We start from the raw sequence: 23,517 nt of genomic DNA on the forward strand, positions 1-23,517 counted from the left end.
GTAGTTGGGCACCAAACGCTATTCAAATCTTTCTAATAGCAGAAAGCGTGTTACCGTGGCAACCGACGGAAAATGACCTTCTCGCCATGAAACACGGTTTGCTCATATCTCCTTAGAAATACGTGGGATCTGCACCAAACTTGACAGGATTCATACTGGTGACACCCCAAGTCCAGCAAAGAAGTCAATCGAACACCTGTTGCCATGGCAACTGGGTGCCCGCCATCTTGGATTTCACTGCCATTTGAACGAACTAGTCTGAGGGGATTCAGGCCACCGACTCCAAACTTGGTGAGAACGTTCCTGACAAGTTGGGGACCAAACGCTATTCAAATCTCTCTAATAGGAAAAAGCCTGTAACCGTGGCAACCGACGGAAAAAGCCTTCTCGCCATGAAACACGGTTTGCTCATATCTCTATAGAAATACATGGGATCTGCACCAAAGTTCACAGTATTCATACCTGTGACACCCCAAGTCCAGCAAAGAAGTCAATCAAACACCTGTTGCCATGGCAACGGGGTGCCCGCCATCTTGGATCTCATTGCCATTTGAACGAACTAGTCTGAGGGGAATGGTCCGACCGACTCCAAACTCGGTGGGGACCTTCCTGACAAGTTGGGGACCAAACGCTCCTCAAATCTGTCTAATAGCAGAAAGCGTGTTACCGTGGCAACCGATGGAAAAAGACCTCGCCATTAAACACGGTTTGCTCATATCTCTATAGAAATACATGGGATCTGCACCAAAGTTCACAGTATTCATACCTGTGACACCCCAAGTCCAGCAAAGAAGTCAATCAAACACCTGTTGCCATGGCAACGGGGTGCCCGCCATCTTGGATCTCATTGCCATTTGAACGAACTAGTCTGAGGGGAATGGTCCGACCGACTCCAAACTCGGTGGGGACCTTCCTGACAAGTTGGGGACCAAACGCTCCTCAAATCTGTCTAATAGCAGAAAGTGTGTTACCGTGGCAACCGATGGAAAAAGACCTCGCCATTAAACACGGTTTGCTCATATCTCTATAGAAATACATGGGATCTGCACCAAAGTTCACAGTATTCATACCTGTGACACCCCAAGTCCAGCAAAGAAGTCAATCAAACACCTGTTGCCATGGCAACGGGGTGCCCGCCATCTTGGATTTCACTGCCATTTGAACCAACTAGTCTGAGGGGATTCGTGCGACTGACTCCAAACTTGGTGGGAAGCTTCCTGACAAGTGTGGGGCCAAACGCTCCTCAAATCTTTCTAATAGGAAAAAACCGTGTCACCGTGCCAACCGACGGAAAAACGCCTTCTCGCCATGAAACACGGTTTGCTCATATCTCCATAGTAATACATGGGATCTGCCCCAAAATTCACAGTATTCATACGTGTGACACCCCAAGTCCAGCAAAGAAGTCCATCGAACACCTGTTGCCATGGGAACGGGGTGCCCGCCATCTTGGATTTCACTGCCATCTTTTGCACTTTATACACATCGTATTTGAACGAACTAGTCTGAGGGGATTCGTGCAATTCACTCCAAACTTGGTGGGAAGCTTCCTGACAAGTTGGGGACCAAATGCTATTCAAATCTATAGGATTACAGGAGAAAGCCTGTAACCGTGGCAACCACTTTAAAAAGCCTTCTCACTATGAAACACGGTTTGCTCATATCTCCATAGGAATACATGGGAACTGTGCCAAAGTTGACAGGATTCATACTTGTTGGGTCCTTAATGCATTAGAAGAGCTGTTGCAATGGCAACATAGCATGTCAGCTAGCATATTAGCATGCTAGCAAAAAATGCTAACTAGGTATATCAAAATTTCCCTTTCTCAGCTAACCCTTTACCTTTACTAACAAGTTAACATGCTAGCAACAAAAGCTAACTGGGTATATAAAAATATGTTTCAGCTAGCCAGTCTACCATCAGGCCTAGCATGTTAGCTAGCATGCTAGCATATTAGCATGCTAGCAAGAAATGCTAAGCAGGTATATCAAAATTTCTGTCTCTCTGCTAGCCATTTTACTAAATCGCCTAGCATGTTAGGTAGCATGCTAGCATATTAGCAGAAAAATGGTACATTCTTAGCTAGCCATTTTACATAGCATGTTACCACACTATCTAGGCTGCTAGCAATACATGCTACGTAGGCACAATTGCATGCCAGATAGATGAAGGTATTTTAGCATATCACACAAACACCCCATAAAACATGCTGTATAGATTCAAAGTAATTTATTCATATTGCAACTAATTAGAACACAAGTTTGTAAAACACTGTCTTCCATCTGGTTGAACAACTTGCTGCCAACTGCGACATCAGTCTCCTAGGGAAATGACAAAAAGGTATCAGTGTGCATATGTGTATATACATACATGCACACGCACACAATCACATTCCACAATGTATTCTTCTGAACATCAATTCTCTTTTAAATCTAGTAAAACATCATTAAAACAGGTTTGGATCATTATAACACAAGCAATACTATTGCTGCAGGCTAGTCAATGCCTAACAGATACACAGCTACTATGCCCCTTTAATAACAGTAAACACACACTGCCACTATTGAATATTAATTTATGAAGCCTCAGGTTACAGCTTTTTTCATGCTCTTCTTAGGCTCAATCACAATCACCACTTTGGTCCAACAGAGCTCAGCTTAACTGTTCATCATTGGCTTCTGTCAAGTGAAAAAAACTGCTAAAATCTAAAAACTGCAAAATAAATAGAACAGACCCACACTATAATACATATAAACCAGCCAGATAGAAACAAAAAACCTGAGATTAATTTTTTTAAATAACAAAGACTTTCTGAAGAGTGAAAGAGTGTGTGAATAAACTAACTGTGTGTAGGATAGTGAGTAGTTAAATTTACTTATACGTACCTTAGCCGGCGTCACTTGATTATCCCTGTAATTAACTTTAAACACAGCAGTTACATACAACTAAAATTATATCATTAAATAAAACCCACAGAACAAGAGGCACAATCCTAAAACAACATATAACTAATTAACCACACTGAGGGCATGAGCTACAAAACCTGTATTACCAACTTTGCCATTTGGTCACTACATTTAACAACTTTTCAAGCCTCTTTGACTATTTCTTCTTAATACAACAACCAACAACAAATCTACTCACTATTCCGACATTTTCAGTACGTTCTCTGGACAGGAAGCACAGAATACCTTTGAAAATGGACTTACGTTGTACTGGTGTAAAGGATATCAACAGGGGACAAAATTTACTGACTACATGCAAATTATTCAAAACAGGGAACTCAGATGAAGAACAGCACATTTAATACATTTCGATTACATTTATTTTAAAAAATGTAAAATTAAGTTTTAAGCATTTGGGCTGTCTTACTTAAAAGAACACATAATGCCCTCATGATCACTAAAATATGTAGGCACCACTAGCGCTTCTACTCTATAATTACTATTTCTTACGTAAACATGATCAATTAAGGTGCCTTTCTCTGTAGTGGCTGTCGACACATGTTGCTCATATCCTCTGTCTGTCATTTTCTGACAAATTGTTGAGGACTTCAAAATGTCCTCATTGAAATCGCCCAAAACAACAATGGTTCCACTTTGTGACTCTAACACATTTAACAATTCCTCAAAATGCCTGAAAAAGAGAGACACAGGATATGATGGTGGCCTGTAAATGGCTGCTATTAAAATGTTGTATGTGACACATTTTACAGCTAAACACTCAATATTTAAACCTGCAACTGTGACACTTTCAAATTCTAAATTACTGTCACAGTACATGCCAACGCCACCATGTTGTTGGTCTTTAAGGGAAATTAACACTGGATTATCGCTATGATAGGCTAAACTACGTGGGGCATTACTAAACCTATAACCAGTTATTTCTACAGAATCTAAGCTAACATCAGCAGGTATCCATGTCTCTGTCACAGCAATACAGTTAGGCTGCAAATGCTGTGCACAGTGGGCCAAATCTGAGACATGGCGATTTAAACTTTGAACATTCATTAGAAATACTCTAAAACCCTCTTTTACTACTGTGTGGCTTTCAGTTATAAATGGTGGCATATTAGCAATCGCCTGTTCAATGTTGGCATTACAATAAACAGCCTTCTCTTTAAAGTCCTGAATAATTAAACCAGACAGGCTTCTAACTCTACTTAATGCCACATATGCCTGTCCTGGTGCAAAGACCTTAGCTAAAGAGACAACAGCATTATCTACTGTAAGGCCCTGTACTTTGTGTACAGTACAGGCCCAAGCTAACTTCAAAGGAAACTGTCGTCTCATGCCTTTTTTATTGGCTCTCTCTTCCTGAGGTTCAATTGGTACTGAACCCATTAACTCTGCTGATGGATAAATGGTTTGTTTCCTCGTCTTTATGCCTACCTTATCATCATCAAATTTTACATATACTTTGAGAGGAAACGTATTTTTTTCAGGCTGTTCTATGTATATCACTGTGCCACATACACCATTTACTAAACCGTCATTTACATCGATGTTTTGAGACAACATGACTCGAGCATTTTTACCCAATAACAGCTCTCTTTGTAAAGCTGTTTTCTTGGCCCTAATATGATGATCTGGCTTTAACTCTAATTTACCAGTTTTTTTATTATAACCAAAGTCCTGTGCAGTTATAAGTATGTGGTCAGGACATATGCTCATTAACTGTTCCTCATTATATTCATCAACCTGGGAATTTGTAGCAAAAATGTGTAAGGCTGTGCTCTCTTCACCTGTTTCACACCGTTTTAAGACGTTTATATCAGCTGCTAACATTGGCGTACCTTTTTTATGCGTTCGCATTCTATTTAATATTCGCGCAAACTCTTCATCTTTTTGCCTAACGATTGTTTTTAACTCAACAAGCTCAAATAAACTAGACCACAAGTTCATTTGTACATCTTGTACATACAACGCTTTCCCCTTTACTGGGGGCAACTGATAAAAATCTCCGACCGCGATTATGCTCACATTACCGAAAGGGTTATAGTCACCAGTTTGTTTGATTTGTCTTAACCTGCCATGGACATAAGCCAATAGATTATGATTGACCATGGAGATTTCATCAATTATGACTATCTGCAAATCACTATATTTAACACGCAAAGAATTGAGCTTTTCCTCACTCAAAGGTGTGTAAGGTAGGCTCACGTCTTTGCCAATGCCAAATGTACTGTGGATAGTCGCTGCCTTTAAATTATAAGCAGCTATTCCGGTCGGAGCCGTTAATAAAACACAAATGTTATCTGGATTCTGACAAGTTGGTGACAACAACCTTGTGGCCTCGTATTGAATCGCTTTTACTAGGTAGCTCTTTCCAACTCCAGCTCCTCCAGATATAAACACATGGAGGGGTTCTGGGTTTCTACCATTGACTTTATCCAAACACCAGTTACGGATTTTATAGAAGACTGACAGCTGCATCTCATTCAGAGATCTAATTAATTCTAAGCCCTCACGCCTACTAATTACATTATTATTCTTTTCTAATTGACACACCTGATCATTCCTAACAGCCAAATCTGGAATGTTGTCTACGAGTTCCCGACCTATTTCTTCTGCATCTTCCGCAGGTGTCTGTTCTTTTTCTCTAATTTCTTCTTCACACTCTAAACGCTCTACTTCTTTTTCGGGGCACAGATTTCCCCAGGCAACTTCAGGACCACCCTCATTTTCAAGTTTCTTTTGCAACTCTTCTAATTCTTCTGAATCTTCTACCTCAAATTTGTTCCTATTCGTATCGACGACAGATTTCACCGTGTGTTCTGATCCATCACTAAAGATCACGGAACCATTTTCATAAAATTGTTCAAATGTTTCGCAATCAGCAGCTTTTAAGTCATCTTCTACGCGGTACGGCAAAAACAACTGTAACTGGCTTTTAAAATATAATTCAGGGTTTTTTGTTTTTGAAAAGCGCGCATAACGAACTACAGCGGGTTTTGTTCGTGTTCTTTTAAGAATAAACCCTAATCCCCTTTGCAATTGAATCGCATTCTTTGATTTTTCATTTCGGTTTAAAAGACGATATTCTGACACAAACGTTGCTATGCACATGTCATTAAAAGTGCTATTATTAGGCCTACTTCTATAACGATCTACGATACTAACCATCCACACATCATCTCCTGTTAGCCCACTTTCTTGGATTACACTAATCGGTTTACTCATTTTAACTATTTTGTCCCCTGTTGGTATAAACTCTACTTTACGCGAATTCTCCTTCAAATGCATTCCCGTTAATCTATAAACTGCTTCTTGAGCAGACACGTCGCGACTGTTTAGATAAACGCTGCCAATTTGTTTCAGTGCCTCTTTTGCACTGACGTTGTCATCTTTTGTTGCTTCTTTATGAGCTTTACTAAGCAACAATCCTACCTCTTTTTCTGATTTGCTAATGTATGAAATAATATAAACTATAACGGCGTACGCGTCTGTCACAAATTGAATATCTAAATTTGCATTCCAGCATTTTAATAGAGACTTGTTATATGGATTAATCCATGCTTCGTTAATGTCTCTTTTATATACAATTTGGGTTTTATTCATATTTAGACGTTTGTAACATATTTCAAATATTTGCTGATTGATATTTAAAGTATGATACAACTCATCTAAACTATTAAACGTCTTGTTCTCATCTTTTAACGCCTTTTTCACTGACTCCAGAGTGCGTACTGCCAAATCCTTATCAACCTTTAGCAGATTATAGTAGTACTCATTTCCACATGTGCACTGTTTTCCTTCGTATTTTTGATCGAACCTATTCTTACATTTATCACACTCATTTGTAGTATTCAAATGAACATTAACAAGAAATGTCCTACCTGACACTGGTCTGGGAAAATTAAAGCGACAGTCAGTGCCACCTTTCTTACAGCTTTTTGAATGCCTCTTTGAATGTTGCTGCACAGATGTGACCATCTCCAATAACGTCTCATCCTGTGCTGGTAGCTCACATGTTACGTACTTATCAATAAAAGCTACCACTTCTTCGTCTTTGTTTGTATTAATTTTAGGCGCATTTTCAATCCAGAAAAGACAGTGCACATGAGGACTCCCGCGACACTGAAACTCCACCCGATAAAAGTAATCAATAATTTTTCCTATGGGATTTGAAGGAGACATAAGGACCTCCTTCAGAAAACAGTGCCAGCGGAAATCAAACATTCTGGCGGCAGTGACAGGATTACGACGCAACAGATCACATCTATCAGTCCACTCTAACTCTTCAAACGTCTGTGTTCGACCTTCCTGTTTTAAAATTGTTTTAAGAAGGTTTTGCCATCTCAGATCCGCGGAAGAGAATGAACAAAACCATGTGGGAATCCCAAGTTGCCGAACACAAGCCATCAGGTCTTTCTGTACTCCCTGCCAAAATGCTGGAGTCCCTCTAATCGGCTTAAGAAATCTGAAACCGTCATCTACATCCAACAACTGCTTCAAGGACTCCTCCTTTTCTACGCTCACCTCACCTCCTTTACCTTTTCTTAATGCTATACTTACTTTGGAAACAACCTGATCTACCTCAGACATGTACTGAGCAAAGAAAATATACTCTACATTCTGAGCAAACCTTCTATCCGCATGTAAAATTCGGTTATTAAAATAACGGCACAACGACAAATTATAGACACGGCTTTCATGGTACATATTACGACCTCGAGGAAACAACACTGGGAAACACTTTGCTTCATTTTCTCGATCTGTCAACAACTTAACTGGATTATTACCCTCAGCTGGTGCAACATTAACTATACTGTCAAAATACTGATCTAGAACTTCCTGACCAATATCTACAGGCATTAGACAGGTGTCTGAAAACATGCAATGTTGCTGTCGATCATGCAGCAACTCATCATCTTCAACATCATCCCCAGTACTCTCAACTACTTCTGCATTGTCCTTCTCTTCATCCTCAGGTTGCTCTAACACACACAACTCATTAACCCATTCCTCATTAAAATCTATGTCTTTATAAAACTTATTTGATTGCTTTAAAAACCCTAAAGCTTGCCTAATATGCATTGTATCCACAAACTCATACTGATAATGGCCTTTATAAGTTAACTTACGTTTTAATTTTACTGCCAATAAAGAGCCCTCCATATTTGATCGGGGCAACATTTTAGATGTTTGAACTACGTTGGATGGAACGCAGGTTACTGGTCCATGAACTCCATTTTGGCCACCTTTGGGTAATGCAAGCATTTTCATGAACGGAATATTTAAAGCAATCAAATGTTGTTCTAACCTATTCAAACAAGCCAATTCTGGGGGAACTGGATCAACTACCAAATTATTTGTTACACTTTCAGCAGGCATTTGCTCATGTGAAATTTTATGGTGACAAGTGTAACAAATCCAAAGATGCCCTCTACTTGAAGCCATAATCTGACACGGCTGAACACAATCCTCCCTACATTTATGTAAATAGTCAGTTCTAATACACCTATCTGCCAAAGAAGCTATGGCCGCAGTCTTGTTATAAGCTTCCTTTCTACAGCTCAACACCTGATGTGGAAACAACAGCCTGAAACAGACACAACAGATATACTCCGGACCATGTTCAACTTTGTTTAAAAACCTCTCAGTGAAAAACTCAATATTCTGTGTTTTGTCTTTATCTTTAATTTCTTGCCTCTTTAATTTTACAACTCTTTTAACTAATTCTCTGTGACGCGAATCTTTTGCATATCTTATTTTGATTCGGTCTTTCATATTTTCACGGTGACGCGCATCTTTTGCATATCTTATTTTGCTTCGGTCTTTCATATTTTCACGGTGACGCGCATCTTTTGCATATCTTATTTTGCTTCGGTCTTTCTGATTTTCACGATGACGCGCATCTAATGCATATCTTATTTTTTTTCGGTCTTTCACATTTTCACAGTGAGTCGCATCTAGTACATATCTTACTTTTCTTCGGACTTTCATATTTTCACGGTGACGCGCATCTAGTGCATATCTTACTTTTTTTCGGTCTTTCACATTTTCACGGTGACGCGCATCTAGTGCATATCTTATTTTTTTTTGGTCTTTCACATTTTCACGGTGAGTCGCATCTAGGGCATATCTTATTTTTTTTCGGTCTTTCGCATTTTCACGGTGATGCGCATCTAGTGCATATTTTATTTTATTCATATTCCTAATTTGGGTTCTTCTCATTACTTTATTATATTTAGAAATATATACACCGCGCTCTATGTCCTTTTTGTAAACTGACGTGTCACTTTCAGATGAAGCATCTCTAATTAAATCTTTGCCTGACAATCTAGTACGACACGCTTCTGAAAGATTTACTTTACAGTATCCATAACAAGTTTCTAGTTTGGGTTCTTTAACGCAAACTACAGTTTCATAATGATTACCAAGGCAGTTTTCTAAATAAATTGATTTTTCTGACACACAACTGCTGCTGCATCCATACTTTAGCCAACGACCACCAATAAATGTAAAGACATTAATACCCAATAAATCTGATGTGGCTTGTATTTCTAATTCTGTCGCCCAGCTGCTAACGTAACGCATTTTTGATTTGTCTACATAATCTGCCACAGAGGAATAACCTTCTCTCAAACTACTTTGATATTTCAAATCATTTTTCACTAAATATTTAACAACCGCTCTCCTAATTTTGATGTGATGCTTTTGTGTGCCACTCACTGCCTGAGAAACGGCCCTAAAATAGCAGCTACCATCAGCAACTATGTCTCTATTTTGGCACGGAACGCCTAATTCGCCGACACGAGTAGAGGCAGAGCTATTTACATTTTCATACTCTATATTTAATTTGGTACACAATCTTTGACAAGTATTTTTACAGAGAGGGTTAAACATAAGCTTTTCATGTCCTTCACTGACTACTTCCACATCTGAACTAACCTGCCGACTTACCAAAACCTGTTCCTCAACAGCAAACTCTTCATCTGAAACAACCATCGAAACATTAATACGACCTTTTTTTGGCGTATGTTTAGATGGGCTGGAAAGGCCAATTTCATCACAATCTGCTGACAGCTGACGTTTTACACGTTGCTTATTGCCATCATCAGATTCACACTCCCTACTCACATCAACACCATTTATTTCAAAAGGCTTGTTACTACCACCAAACATCGCTGCCAAACAACTAAAGTGATCAAACACTTCCCTAATGGAACCAAAGTACAAAACTACACTGGTACCATTAACATCCACCATGCCAGTAGCACTGCGTGAATGAGAATCAACAACAGCAAACCTACCACTAGCAGAAATTACAGCACATGTATTTGAACACAAGGTCAAAAGACATGTCTGGTACTGAGATAACATCCTTTCCAGCCCATGTTCTAGAGTCACAAATGCTCCACACTCAATGAACTCTCCTTCAGTCACAGTGACATCACCACTGACAGTCTCAGGGAACGAAAACTTAAAGTTCTGCCAGTATAAAACGTGCTCTTTCGGCAACTCTGGGATCATCAAAAAGTCTTCTCCTGGAGGAATTAGACCATGGTCCTTCAGATGTGTATAGAGCTGATCTCCTAACCACAGAGCTAAATCTAAATCTTCTGTCTTCCAATTAAACACACTAGACAGCATATGTCTGGCCAAACTAACCAACCCTATCGCCATACACTGAACTCCCGGATTTCTAAACCGACTGTGCCCCTGGTGAACTGAACCCCTAACAACATCAACATTACCCATACTCACCTCACTTACCTTCGCAGTAGTTGCCTCATCTTCATCAGTAGAAGACAACACACCCGGGCTCTGTGTTGTCTCAACCTAACCATAAAGGATATCAACATGCAATGGGCTCTAATCACTGTCATGTGTAATAAACTGCTGTCTGTGCACTGACATTTGTTCTCTGTCATGCTGAGTATGTGCAAAATTGATACTTTAAAACAATTTAGCAAAACCCCTAAATCAGGGGTGGCCAACGTCGGTCCTCGAGACCGGTTTTACATGCATCCCTGCACCAACACACCTGACTTAAACTAATGAGTCATTGTGCAGATCCTTTTAGGCTGTAGGATTCATTTAATTTGAGTCAGGTGTGTTGGTGCAGGGATGTATGTAAAACCTGCAGGATTCACCCCTGCCCTAAATACATGAAAAATGTGTTTTTTACTTAATTAACAAATAATATATACTTTACACATATTGTTCATGTAAATGGTACTCACCGTCCTCTCGTCAGTGCGGCCAGAAGGGACCGGATGCCTGGACGTTGCCCCGACCTCAAGACAGAAATTGCAAAGACACATCTTCAGGGATGATACATACATATATATATGATACAAGTAGACATATATATATACACATATACACACACACATACACAAATCTTAAGCACAATTACATTTCTTACCTTCTTCGACTCCAGAGCGGCCTTGGAGTCAGAAGAAATCCCTCGGCTGGATGCGGCCTCAAATAGAAAAGAAACGAAAACAAAGTTTATTTCACTTCACAAACACAGGAAAAATAATAAATACAAAGATTTATTTCCAAAATCTACTTACCCTTCGAGTCCTCTTGGAGTGGTGTTTCACACGCAGCGTCTGTCCAAAATGATATGGACACAGAACACATTTAGCGTTATAGAAGTCTATCGTTAATCATTTAGACTTTCAGAATAAAACATTTTATGATAACTCCTAAACACATGTTTGTCTGGATGCAATTTACCTTTAGCGGTGAAACACCAGCGAAGTCAGCAGGAGATGTCAGATTTGATGGAGAAACCTTCTCCATCTCCTCCAACATCTCACTGCTGAACAGCACAGGATTCAGGGGGATGCCAGCCGGCTAGAAATACAGAAACAGATATACACAAGCGTTGACTTTTCCTGCTTTAACCATTGAACTTCCAGCAAATATTACACTTCATGTTTTTCTATACAAATATTATACGAACCTCCCGCTGAACTGCACTGCATCCTCCAGAGGACTGAAAGAGAAAAAATATATAGAAAAAATAAACAAAGGGGATTTTGGTCTGTGAAAAATCAATCAAATGAGAGTCTGACAGCTGTGACATTTCATGCCATATTACCTTGCCGCTCGGACCAACGACAGTCCACTCCTCGGGCCCAGGGCTGCGACGCACCCTCACCTCTCCCTTCACAACCACACGGGGAGTGAAGCGAGAAGGTGGGGATGGACGAGACACCGGCGGGGCTGGCGGCACGGTCTCCAGTTGCTTCAGTCAAAAAATAAAGACATAATCATTAACAATATGCCTTTTCCACACTTGGTCAGCAGCCAAAATTACATCAAGTGAATGCTTGCATATATTTCATAAGACGATTTAACAGTTTAAAATTAAAAGGACAACCGTGTAAGCAACCGTCCACAGCAGCTGGGCGAAGATCTCCATGCCGACGTCATCACTCAGGTGGACCTACGAGGACGACATTCATGAAATGTATCTTTTCCACAAAATCTCTCACTAGATACACACAGCTCTACACAGATAGTCTATCATCTCAAGATCAGAAGGTCCTGGATTCCACCTCAGCCTCTGACATGAACACGATTGCATCAAACCATGACAAGAAAAATGCTCTACTTACACCATCGCGACTCCACAGGTTGAGACACTGCCGGGGGAAGTGGTCCGCGATGTGGAAGTACTTCACAGCTTTAACAAAAACACATAGCAGAGCTCTTTATGCTTGTAAAACAACAGAATTTAGACATCTATATACGACTACACTGAAGATAAACTACAGCCATATTTCTGATGTAATCTGCCATAAACATGCAACAGCGCAGGCACATATTTTCACGTACCCATGCGGGCTGCCACCCGGTGGAACTCCTGGCGGTAGAGCTCTTGCAGGGAGTCCTCAACGGTCAACCTCGGAGGAAAGTCCAGCACACACACCTTCGGCCAGCGACTGCAGACGGTGGCAAGGTACCGCTCGAAGTCTGCAGCCGCACGACCGATGGTGTGCTTGGCGGTCAAGTCGTTGCTCGGAGCCAAGACGCACACCAAGTCGGGATCCTGAGGCACCTCAGCATGAAGCACCTCAGTTCTCAACTCGGTGGCGCTTGCCCCCGGCGTTGACATGAACCCCCACGCCAGACGACCCTCAGGCAACCGCACGATGCCGTCTAAAAGACAAAGAAAGTTTCTACTGTATTTATTTCTGTCTGTGTAACATTTTATAAAATACATTAATACAGTACATTAATACTTTGTTGAACATAAAAATATAAGTACATACCTGCAAGGCTTCGAAGATGGGAGTCACCAATAGCAAAAACCACCTGAATGAAAAGATGTTGGTATTTTAGCACCGTGTATTGTTCACTTGGGTTTTCATTACGTTAGTATATTTCAAACACAGCATTACCTTTTTGCCGTGGGACTCCGGCGGAAGAACCAACTTGTGCTGCCGCCCGGTGAGCACCGACACCTCCCACCTCTTCACCTTGTGCCGGTGCCCAGTGCCACGCGCTACAGACATACAGAAAAAAACACATCAGTACAATCACAGAATATGTGCACACTTGATTGTCAATCACTGAATCACAACCAATTAAAAATGCTTGGATACATACGTGCACAGCGGTCCATGGGAACCTGAGGAGAAACGTCAAGGGTCCGTCTGTCCGCAGCCCTCCTCCGAGCCGCCTGCGAAATCCTGAAGTTCTTCTTCCTCGGCATCTCTAGAAAAAAAAACAACCCACACACACACGCACCCTGACACGCACACACAAACACACACCCAACAGAGAGCAACACACCCACTCACACAAACAATCTTACACAAGTACTGGAAAACAGAGACAAAATAAGTTAGACTATATATATATATATATATATATATATATATATATATATATATATAGATATATATATATGATAGATATTGATAATTATCAAAACATTTAAAAACATTAAACATTAGTATTGGTCTGGCCATTTTATGCTATTGCGCAATAGGGTTGTGCATCTTCACAGTCCATCATGTAGCTTAAAACTACAGTTATTACTTCCTCCTAACCAATCACAAACGGAGACCCAGGCATGTTCTATCATCAAGCCATATCCCTCTCAAAACACGACAGACATGTGAATGAATGATGTGGGACTCCACAAGACCAAAGAAAAGGTAGTTCACACACATTTATGGATAATGAAAAAGGAGCATAATCAGTATGGAGGACGTAAAGTGACACAATGAATTAATTAAATATATCATCCAATATTTATTTAAATGTGTCATTAAATAATGAAAATGATAATTAAACACATAAATGTGTTATTAAATGTATCATTAATTAATTAAAATACAAACGAATATATGTAAAACATTTATAATTATTTAATAAATAATTATATGTATATTAAATTATATTGCCACTGGGTAATGCTTGTAACACAGAATGATCGAACCACGAACTTGTATGTCACACTTCACTAATCTAAGTGTAAGAACTATCATGATAAAGGCTTTTAGCAGAGGGAATCACCCCATTATCACAGTAAAAATGGCCTTAAATGTTTAGCAAATAAGGAGCTTAAACCAGAAACACACTGCAATAAATCAGCAAACATGATCCTAAAAAAACATATAACACCAGAGAAATAAATAGTGAAATAGAGAAATAATTATATGTTTTTACACATATTCATTTGTATTTTAATTAATTAAAGATACATTTAATAACACATTTATGTGTTTAATTATCATTTTCATTATTTAATAAGACATTTATGTATGTCATTATCATTTTAATTATATAATGACACATTTAAGTAATTATTGAATGATATATTTAATTAATTCAATTGTGTACCTTTACGTCCTCCATAAATCAGAAGTGGCAAATTCATAATTAAATTATATTGCCACTAAGTCATGCTTGTAACACAGAATGATCGAACCACGAACTTGTATGTCACACCTCACTAATCTAAGTGTAATAACTATCATGATAAAGAATTTTAGCAGAGGGAATCACCCCATTATCACAGTAAAAATGGCCTTAAATGTTTAGCAAATAAGGAGCTTAAACCAGAAACACACTGCAATAAACCAGCAAACATGATTCTAAAAAAACATATAACACCAGAGAAATAATTATATGTTTTTACACATATGCATTTGTATTTTAATTAATTAATGATACATTTAATAACACATTTATGTATGTCATTATCATTTTAATTATATAATGACACATTTAAGTAATTATTAAATGATATATTTAATTAATTTATTTGTGTACCTTTATATCCTCCATAAATCAGAAGTGGCAAATTCATAATTAAATTATATTGCCACTGAGACATGTAACACAGAATGATCGAACCACGAACTTGTATGTCACACCTCACTAATCTAAGTGTAAGAACTATCATGATAAAGTATTTTAGGAGAGGGAATCACCCCATTATTACAGTAAAAACGGCCTTAAATGTTTAGCAAATAAGGAGCTTAAATCAGAAACACACTGCAATAAACCAGCAAGCAGAAACATGATCCTAAAAAAAAAAAAAAACACCAGCTAACCTAGCTTGCTTCTCCTAAATATATATAATTGGGATTTATTTTACTAAATATTCGATTGCTTTGGACAGTAGTGTTAACACATTATTATTTTAGTTCACTTTAAATAATAATAATAGTGATAAACTATCATTTTAATGCAGAGTATTTAACAGGTTACACGTCACATTAATCCACTTCGACCTGCTGTAAGCTAACACGGTGTAGAAAAAAGTTTCTTTTCCATTAATAAAAATCTTAAACTTACCAAGCAAAGCCACAAACACGTCCGAGAAGCTGAAGAAGGTGTCCTGGATCGAAAAGTTCGAAGTTTGCTGGATAAATCCACAAGAGTGCCAAAGTTTTTCAGTCTGCTGTGAACTAGACGTATTGTCTGATCAGAAGCTGAGCTGAAAAGACCGAGCCTCGTTTACAGACACACAAAATGTCCGACGAAAAGTGCATCTTTCAAAAATCATCCAATCAGAGTTATGATCCTTGTCAACACGCAGTCACTTGGTTCGTGTAGCCCCTAAAAGCCATGCGCATAAAGTCCGTTTTGATTTGACAAATAGACACGAAGACCGGGAGAGAATTGCGGTGTGGAGGTCCTAACAGTGCAAGAAAAAAAACAAAGAGGCTGATTAAACAAAACTCCGCAAAAAATGGATAAACAAAAAAGAAATAATAACATACAATATAAGGAAATATTTTTTAGGTTGCTGTGGTGACTGCAGGTAGTCACGTGATCTGCGGCAGTGTAATGTTTTAGATTACATTTTACTGCACTTTCAGGTCCTCAACTTGGACAAGTGGCTGCAGATGCTTCGAATGATGACATGCCATTTTATTACCCTAATGTATAGAAGGCAACACTATTATATCACTATATAATACCTAATACCATTCACTTTTTCTTATGTGAGCTTAATAATAATTACATCTGTAACCCTGTTTATTGTTCTAACCATGAAACTAAATAAATAAAACTATTGTTAAATATGAACTGACATAAGCAGAACAACTGAATAATTAATATTTTTTTTTACAATCACATCTTTTTTTTTTTTTTTTAACTAATATTATGACTTATATCCAGCAGGACCAAGCTGTCTTTTCATTAATCTTGCTGTTGAGGCATTGTCTGTTAAAGGATGTGTGGTGTGTGTCTATGTATGTACACACATGTATACACACACACACTAAAAACTGCTGGGTTCAAAAAGAACCCAATCTTAACCCTGCTGCTGGGTCAAATATGGATCGACTCAGCACTGCTTTATTTTCAATCAGCAGGAATGGGTTATGTGTTGGACCCAGCACATTGGTTAATATTTTCTACTCTAAAAATGGATTAAAATGACCTGGCTGTATAGTTATATAGTTATATATATATATTAAAATATGGATTATTAAACTACTAACAATTGGTTTCAAATGACCCAATATATTTATTTGAAATCTGCCTTTATAAATGGAATATAATAATAAAACACGTTTCAGTCATTTACTGGAAAACAAGGCACATGATCTCAATTTGTAAAAAGTGCAGAAATACAATGGAAAAAACTAAAATGAAAAAACATAATAGCTATTTAATATCTGGTCTTCTTCAGCTGATTTACAACGCAAATGTTCTGAAACACTCATCGAATGTACTCAAAAGAGATGGGTCTTCAATGGCTGTACTATATATATATATATATATATATATATATATATATATATATATATATATGTATATATATACATATACATCCCTTAAATCCACAACAAAACTGTGGATTTAAGGGAATGAGGAAGCTTCTATGCATCATTTATTTAATGTCATCCACTAACATTTTCTCTCTATTGAAGCAAACCTGTAATTTTTCTAGTGTCTTTGGGCTTCATACAGTAGTTTGTCAGTTATTTCTCTATCAGCAGTGTCAGCTTGTCACTAATTTTCAACTTCTTATGACTGAGTGAATTGTCCATGACACTAACTGCACAATGATTTGTGATGGTTAGTTCATATCTGCAAACAAATACATGGGATCTTCACCAAAGATGACAGTATTCATACTTGTTAGGTCCTTAACACATGAAAACACCTGTTGCCATTGAAATAGGTTCCCTCTGGATGGAGAGTTGAAGTGCTGGCTTCCTACTGTTTAGGACTCAGCTACCTCCATGTACATTATTTGAAAACAATCACACAGGTACACCGTGCTGAGTTAACCCATCTATGCCTGTCCCATGAAAAAATGGTAAGAAAAGTACACATTTTTAAATATGATTTGGCCCTTTAACAAAATGTAAATAATGGTATCTACCATTTATTACCATATGATATATTAAAAATAATATAATATGGTTTTCTCCTTCTGGGTATCTATTAGGGAACAGAGGACAAGTATGACATTGTGTTCAACAGGATTTTGAACAAACTTTATTCCTTAAATTGAAACAAACTGTCTCAGAAATGAGACATGTATGTGACACATATGTCACGTCAGGCTCTTATGGCTTGAGGTAAAAAGGTGAATGACACGGGTGGCGGGGGCCAGGAGGCTCGGACCCGATGGATGCCGCTTGCGGCTTTAATTAGGGTCCGAGCCATACAAAGTATGGCAAGGCCCTATTGTTATTGCTATGTTTATTTTTCTCCTTCTTCTCCTAAGCGTTTCAACGCCAAATTTCACCCCCTAAACACCCATGAAAAGTTGTGAAACTTGGCACAGACGTCACGTCCGGCGTAACTCGGATATTATAAGGTCCGCATACACTTCAATGCAAAATTGGCTCAACAGCGCCACCTAGAGTCATCAAAAATCACCACATGAATGGGGCCCCGGAAGTCTACTTCAACGTAGGAAGACGAAACTCGGCACACACGTGTACCACCCCGTGTTGACCAAATAACTCAATGTAACACCTGTCGCCATGGCAACAGGGCGCCCGCCATCTTGGTGTGTGCGGCCATTTTTTTGCCATTTTTTGCACTTTACACACATCGTATTTGAACGAACTAGTCTGAGGGGATTCGTGCGATTGACTCCAAACTTGGTGGGGAGCTTCCTGACAAGTTGGGGACCAAAAATTGTTCAAATCTTTCTAATAGCAGGAAACGTGTTACCGTGGCAACCGACGGAAAAACGCCTTCTCGCCATGAAGCACGGTTTGCTCATATCTCCATAGAAATACGTGGGATCTGCACCAAACTTGATAGGATTCATACTTGTGACAACCCAAGTCCAGCAAAGTAGTCAATAGAACACCTGTTGCCATGGCAACGGGGTGCCCGCCATCTTGGATTTCACTCCCATTTCAACGAACTAGTCTGAGGGTATTCGTGCGACCGACTCCAAACTTGGTGGGAAGCTTCCTGACAAGTTGGGGACCAAACGCTATTCAAATCTTTCTAATAGCAGAAAGCGTGTTACCGTGGCAACCGACGGAAAATGACCTCGCCATGAAACACGGTTTGCTCATATCTCCATATAAATACGTGAGATCTACACCAAACTTGACAGTATTCATACCTGTCCCACCCCAAGTCCAGCAAAGTAGTCAATCAAACACCTGTTGCCATGGCAACGGTGTACCCGCCATCTTGGATTTCACTGCCATTTGAACGAACTAGTCTGAGGGGATTCGGGCCACCGACTCCAAACTTGGTGGGAACCTTCCTGACCAGTTGGGGACCAAATGCTATTCAAATCTTTCTAATAGGAAAAAGCCTGTAACCGTGGCAACTGACGGAAAAAGCCTCCTCGCCATGAAACATGGGTTGATCATATCTCCATAGAAATACACAGGATCTTCACCAAACTTCACAGTATCATACGTGTCCCACCCCAAGTGCAGCAAAGAAGTCAATCAAACACCTGTTGCCATGGCAACGGTGTACCCGCCATCTTGGATTTCACTGCCATTTCAACAAACTAGTCTGAGGGGATTCGTGCGACCGACTCCAAACTTGGTGGGAAGCTTCCTGACAAGTTGGGGACCAAACAGTCCTCAAATCTTTCTAATAGGAGAAAGCGTGTTACCATGGCAACCGACGGAAAATGACCATCTCGCCATGAAACACGGTTTGCTTATATCTCCATAGGAATAAATGGGAACTGCACCAAACTTGACAGGATTCATACAGGTTGGGTCCTTAACGCATTACACCACCTCTTGTCATGGCGACATCGGGTGGCGGGGTCCAGGCAGCTCGGACCCGATGGATGCCGCTTGCGGCTTTAATTATTAGGGTCCGAGCCATACAAAGTATGGCAAGGCCCTATTGTTCCTGAAATGTTTATTATACTTCTTCTAAGCGCTTCGACCCCAAATTTGACCCCCTAAACACCCATGAAAAGTTGTGAAACTTGGCACACACCTCAAGCCTGGCGAAAATCGGATATTATAAAGTCCGCATACTATTCAATGCAAAATTGGCTCAACAGCGCCACCTAGAGTCACCAAAAATCACCACATGAATGGGGCCCCGGAAGTCTACTTCAACGTAGGAAGACGAAACTCGGCACACACGTGTACCACCCCGTGTTGACCAAAAAACTCAAAGTAACACCTGTCGCCATGGCAACGTGGCACCCGCCATCTTGGTGTGTGCGGCCATTTTTTTGCCATTTTTTGCACTTTACACACATCGTATTTGAACGAACTAGTCTGAGGGGATTAGTGCGATTGACTCCAAACTTGGTGGGGACCTTCCTGACAAGTTGGGGACCAAACGCTCCTCAAATCTCTCTAATAGCAGAAAGCGTGTTTCCGTGGCAACCGACGGAAAATGACCTTCTCGCCATGAAACACGGTTTGCTCATATCTCCATGGAAATGCATGGGATCTGCACCAAAGTTCAGAGTATTCATACCTGTCACACCCCAAGTGCAGCACAGAAGTCAATCGAACACCTGTTGCCATGGCAACGGGGTGGCCGCCATCTTGGATTTCACTGCCATTTGAACGAACTAGTCTGAGGGGATTTGTGCCACTGACACCAAACTTGGTGGGAAGCTTCCTGACAAGTTGGGGACCAAACGCTCCTCAAATCTTTCTAATAGGAACAAGCGTGTAACCGTGGCAACCGACGGAAGAATGCCCTCGCCATGAAACACGGTTTGCTTATATCTCCATAGGAATACGTGGGATCTGCACCAAACTTGACAGGATTCATACTTGTGACACCCCAAGTCCAGCATTGATGTCAATAGAACACCTGTTGCCATGGCAACGGACTGCCCGCCATCTTGGATTTCACTGTCATTTGAACGAACTAGTCTGAGTGGATTCGTGCGAGTGACTCCAAACTTGGTGGGAAGCTTCCTGACAAGTTGGGTACCAAATGCTCCTCAAATCTTTCTAATAGGAAAAAGCGTGTAACCGTGGCAACCGACGGAAAACGCCTTCTCGCCATGAAACACGGTTTGCTTATATCTCCACAGGAATAAATGGGAACTGCACCAAACTGGACAGGATTCATACTTGTTGGGTCCTTAACGCATTACACCAACTGTTGTCATGGCAACATCGGGTGGCGGGGTCCAGGCAGCTCGGACCCGATGGATGCCGCTTGCGGCTTTAATTATTATTATTATTCTCCTTCTAAGCATTTCGACGCCAAATATGACCCCCTAAACACCCATGAAAAGTTGTGAAACTTGGCACACATGTCAAGCCCGGCGAAAATCGGATTCTTGTAAGGTCCGCATACACTTCAATGCAAAATTGGCTCAACAGCGCCACCTAGAAAAAAATAAAATCCCCAAATGAATGGGTCCCAAAAGTCTACTTCAACGTAAGAAGACGAAACTCGCCACACACGTGTAACACCCCAAGTCGAGCAAAAAAGTCAATAAAACACCTGTTGTCATGGCAACGGGGCTCCCGCCATCTTGGTGTGTGCGGCCATTTTTTCTCCATTTTTTGCACTTTACACACATCGTATTTGAACAAACTAGTTTGAAGGGATTCGTGCGATTCACTCCAAAGTTGGTGGGAAGCTTCCTGACAAGTTGGGGACCAAACGCTCCTCAAATCTTTCTAATAGCAGAAAGCGTGTTACCTTGGCAACCGACGGAAAACCCTTCTCGCCATGAAACACGGTTTGCTCATATCTCCATAGGAAAACCTGGGAACTGCACCAAACTTGACAGGATTCATAAAGGTTGGGTCCTTAACGCATTACACCACCTGATGTCATGGCGACATCGGGTGGCGGGGTCCAGGCCGCTCGGACCCGATGGATGCCGCTTGCGGCTTTAATTAGGGTCCGAGCCATACGAAGTATGGCGAAACCCTATTGTAGTTGAAATGTTTATTCTCCTTCTAAGCGTTTCGACCTCAAATTTGACCCCCTAAACACCCATGAAAAGTTGTGAAACTTGGCACACACGTCAAGTCCCGCGTAACTCGGATATTATAAGGTCCGCATACACTTCAATGCAAAATTGGCTCAACAGCGCCACCTAGAGTCACCAAAAATCACCACATGAATGGGGCCCAGGAAGTCTACTTCAACGTAGGAAGACGAAACTCGGCACACATGTGTACCACCCCGTGTTGACCAGAAAACTCAATGTAACACCTGTCGCCATGGCAACGGGGTGCCCGCCATCTTGGCGTGTGCGGCCATTTTTTTGCCATTTTTTGCACTTTACACACATCGTATTTGAACGAACTAGTCTGAGGGGATTCGTGCGATTGACTCCAAACTTGGTGGGAAGCTTCCTGACAAGTTGGGGACCAAACGCTCCTCAAAACTCTCTAATAGCAGAAAGCGTGTTACCGTGGCAACCGACGGAAAAACGCCTTCTCGCCATGAAACACGGTTTGCTCATATCTCCATAGAAATAGATGGGATCTGCACCAAACTTGACAGTATTCATACGTGTCACACCCCAAGTCCAGCAAAGAAGTCAATCGAACACCTGTTGCCATGACAACGGGGTGCCCGCCATCTTGGATTTCGCTGCTATTTGAACGAACTAGTCTGAGGGGATTCGTGCGATTGACTCCAAACTTGGTGGGAAGCTTCCTTACAAGTTGGGGATCAAACGCTCCTCAAATCTTTCTAATAGGAAGAAGCGTGTAACCGTGGCAACCGACGGAAGAATGCCCTCGCCATGAAACACGGTTTGCTTATATCTCCATTGGAATACGTGGGATCTGCACCAAACTTGACAGGATTCATACTTGTGACACCCCAAGTCCAGCACAGAAGTTAATCGAACACTTGTTGCCATGGTAACGGGGTGGCCGCCATCTTGGATTTCACTGTCATTTGAACGAACTAGTCTGAGGGGATTCGTGCGCTTCCAAACTTGGTGGGAAGCTTCCTGACAAGTTGGGGACCAAACGCTCCTCAAATCTTTCTAATAGGAGAAAGGGTGTTACCGTGGCAACCGATGGAAAAATACCTCGCCATTAAACACGGTTTGCTCATATCTCCACAGAAATAGATGGGATCTGCACCAAAGTTCACAGTATTCATACCTGTGACACCCCAAGTCCAGCAAAGAAGTCAATCGAACACCTGTTGCCATGGCAACAGGGAGGCCGCCATCTTGTATTTCATTTCCATTTGAACGAACTAGTCTGAGGGGATTCGCGCGACTGACTCCAAACTTGGTGGGGACCTTCCTGACAAGTTGGAGACCAAACGCTCCTCAAATCTCTCTAATAGGAAAAAGCATGTTACCGTGGCAACCCACGGAAAAAGCCTTCTCGCCATGAAACACGGTTTGCTTATATCTCCATAGAAATACATGAGATCTGCACCAAACTTGCAAGTATTCATACGTGTGACACCCCAAGTCCAGCAAAGAAGTCATTCGAACACCTGTTGCCATGGCAACCTACGGAAGATGACCTTCTCGCCATGAAACACGGTTTGCTCATATCTCCATAGAAATACATGAGATCTGCACCAAACTTGACAGTATTCATACGTGTCACACCCCAAGTCCAGCAAAGAAGTCAATCAAACACCTGTTGCCATGGAAACGGGGTGCCC

At 40.6% G+C, this 23,517-nt stretch overlaps 1 protein-coding gene across 1 annotated transcript; it reads right to left on the bottom strand.

The window, feature by feature from the left end:
* Positions 1–8,512: 8,512 nt before the first annotated feature.
* On the bottom strand, positions 8,513–13,202 carry LOC121636109. Its single transcript, XM_041979414.1, has 12 exons — positions 13,196–13,202; positions 12,802–13,125; positions 12,582–12,649; positions 12,344–12,409; positions 12,062–12,208; positions 11,924–11,956; positions 11,695–11,814; positions 11,529–11,567; positions 11,378–11,434; positions 11,193–11,246; positions 9,910–10,788; positions 8,513–8,545 (listed from the first exon to the last, which is right to left on the bottom strand). The coding sequence occupies exons 1-12, from the start codon at positions 13,200–13,202 to the stop codon at positions 8,513–8,515; spliced, it is 1,827 nt and encodes a 608-aa protein (XP_041835348.1).
* Between the last annotated feature and the right edge of the window lie 10,315 nt (positions 13,203–23,517).

The sequence above is a fragment of the Melanotaenia boesemani genome, unplaced genomic scaffold, assembly GCF_017639745.1.
Source record: "Melanotaenia boesemani isolate fMelBoe1 unplaced genomic scaffold, fMelBoe1.pri S9Exx1, whole genome shotgun sequence".
In the NCBI taxonomy this organism is placed as follows: Eukaryota; Metazoa; Chordata; class Actinopteri; order Atheriniformes; family Melanotaeniidae; genus Melanotaenia; species Melanotaenia boesemani.

Bases quoted from the DNA above. Each gene is read 5' to 3' on its own strand.
- LOC121636109 (XM_041979414.1), bottom strand. The intron at 12,209-12,343 runs GTTGTCCTTTTA...TTTTGACTGAAG, and splicing joins TGTGGACGGTTGCTTACACG to CAACTGGAGACCGTGCCGCC. The intron at 10,789-11,192 runs GTGAGTACCATT...CTTTATGGTTAG, and splicing joins GCCGCACTGACGAGAGGACG to GTTGAGACAACACAGAGCCC.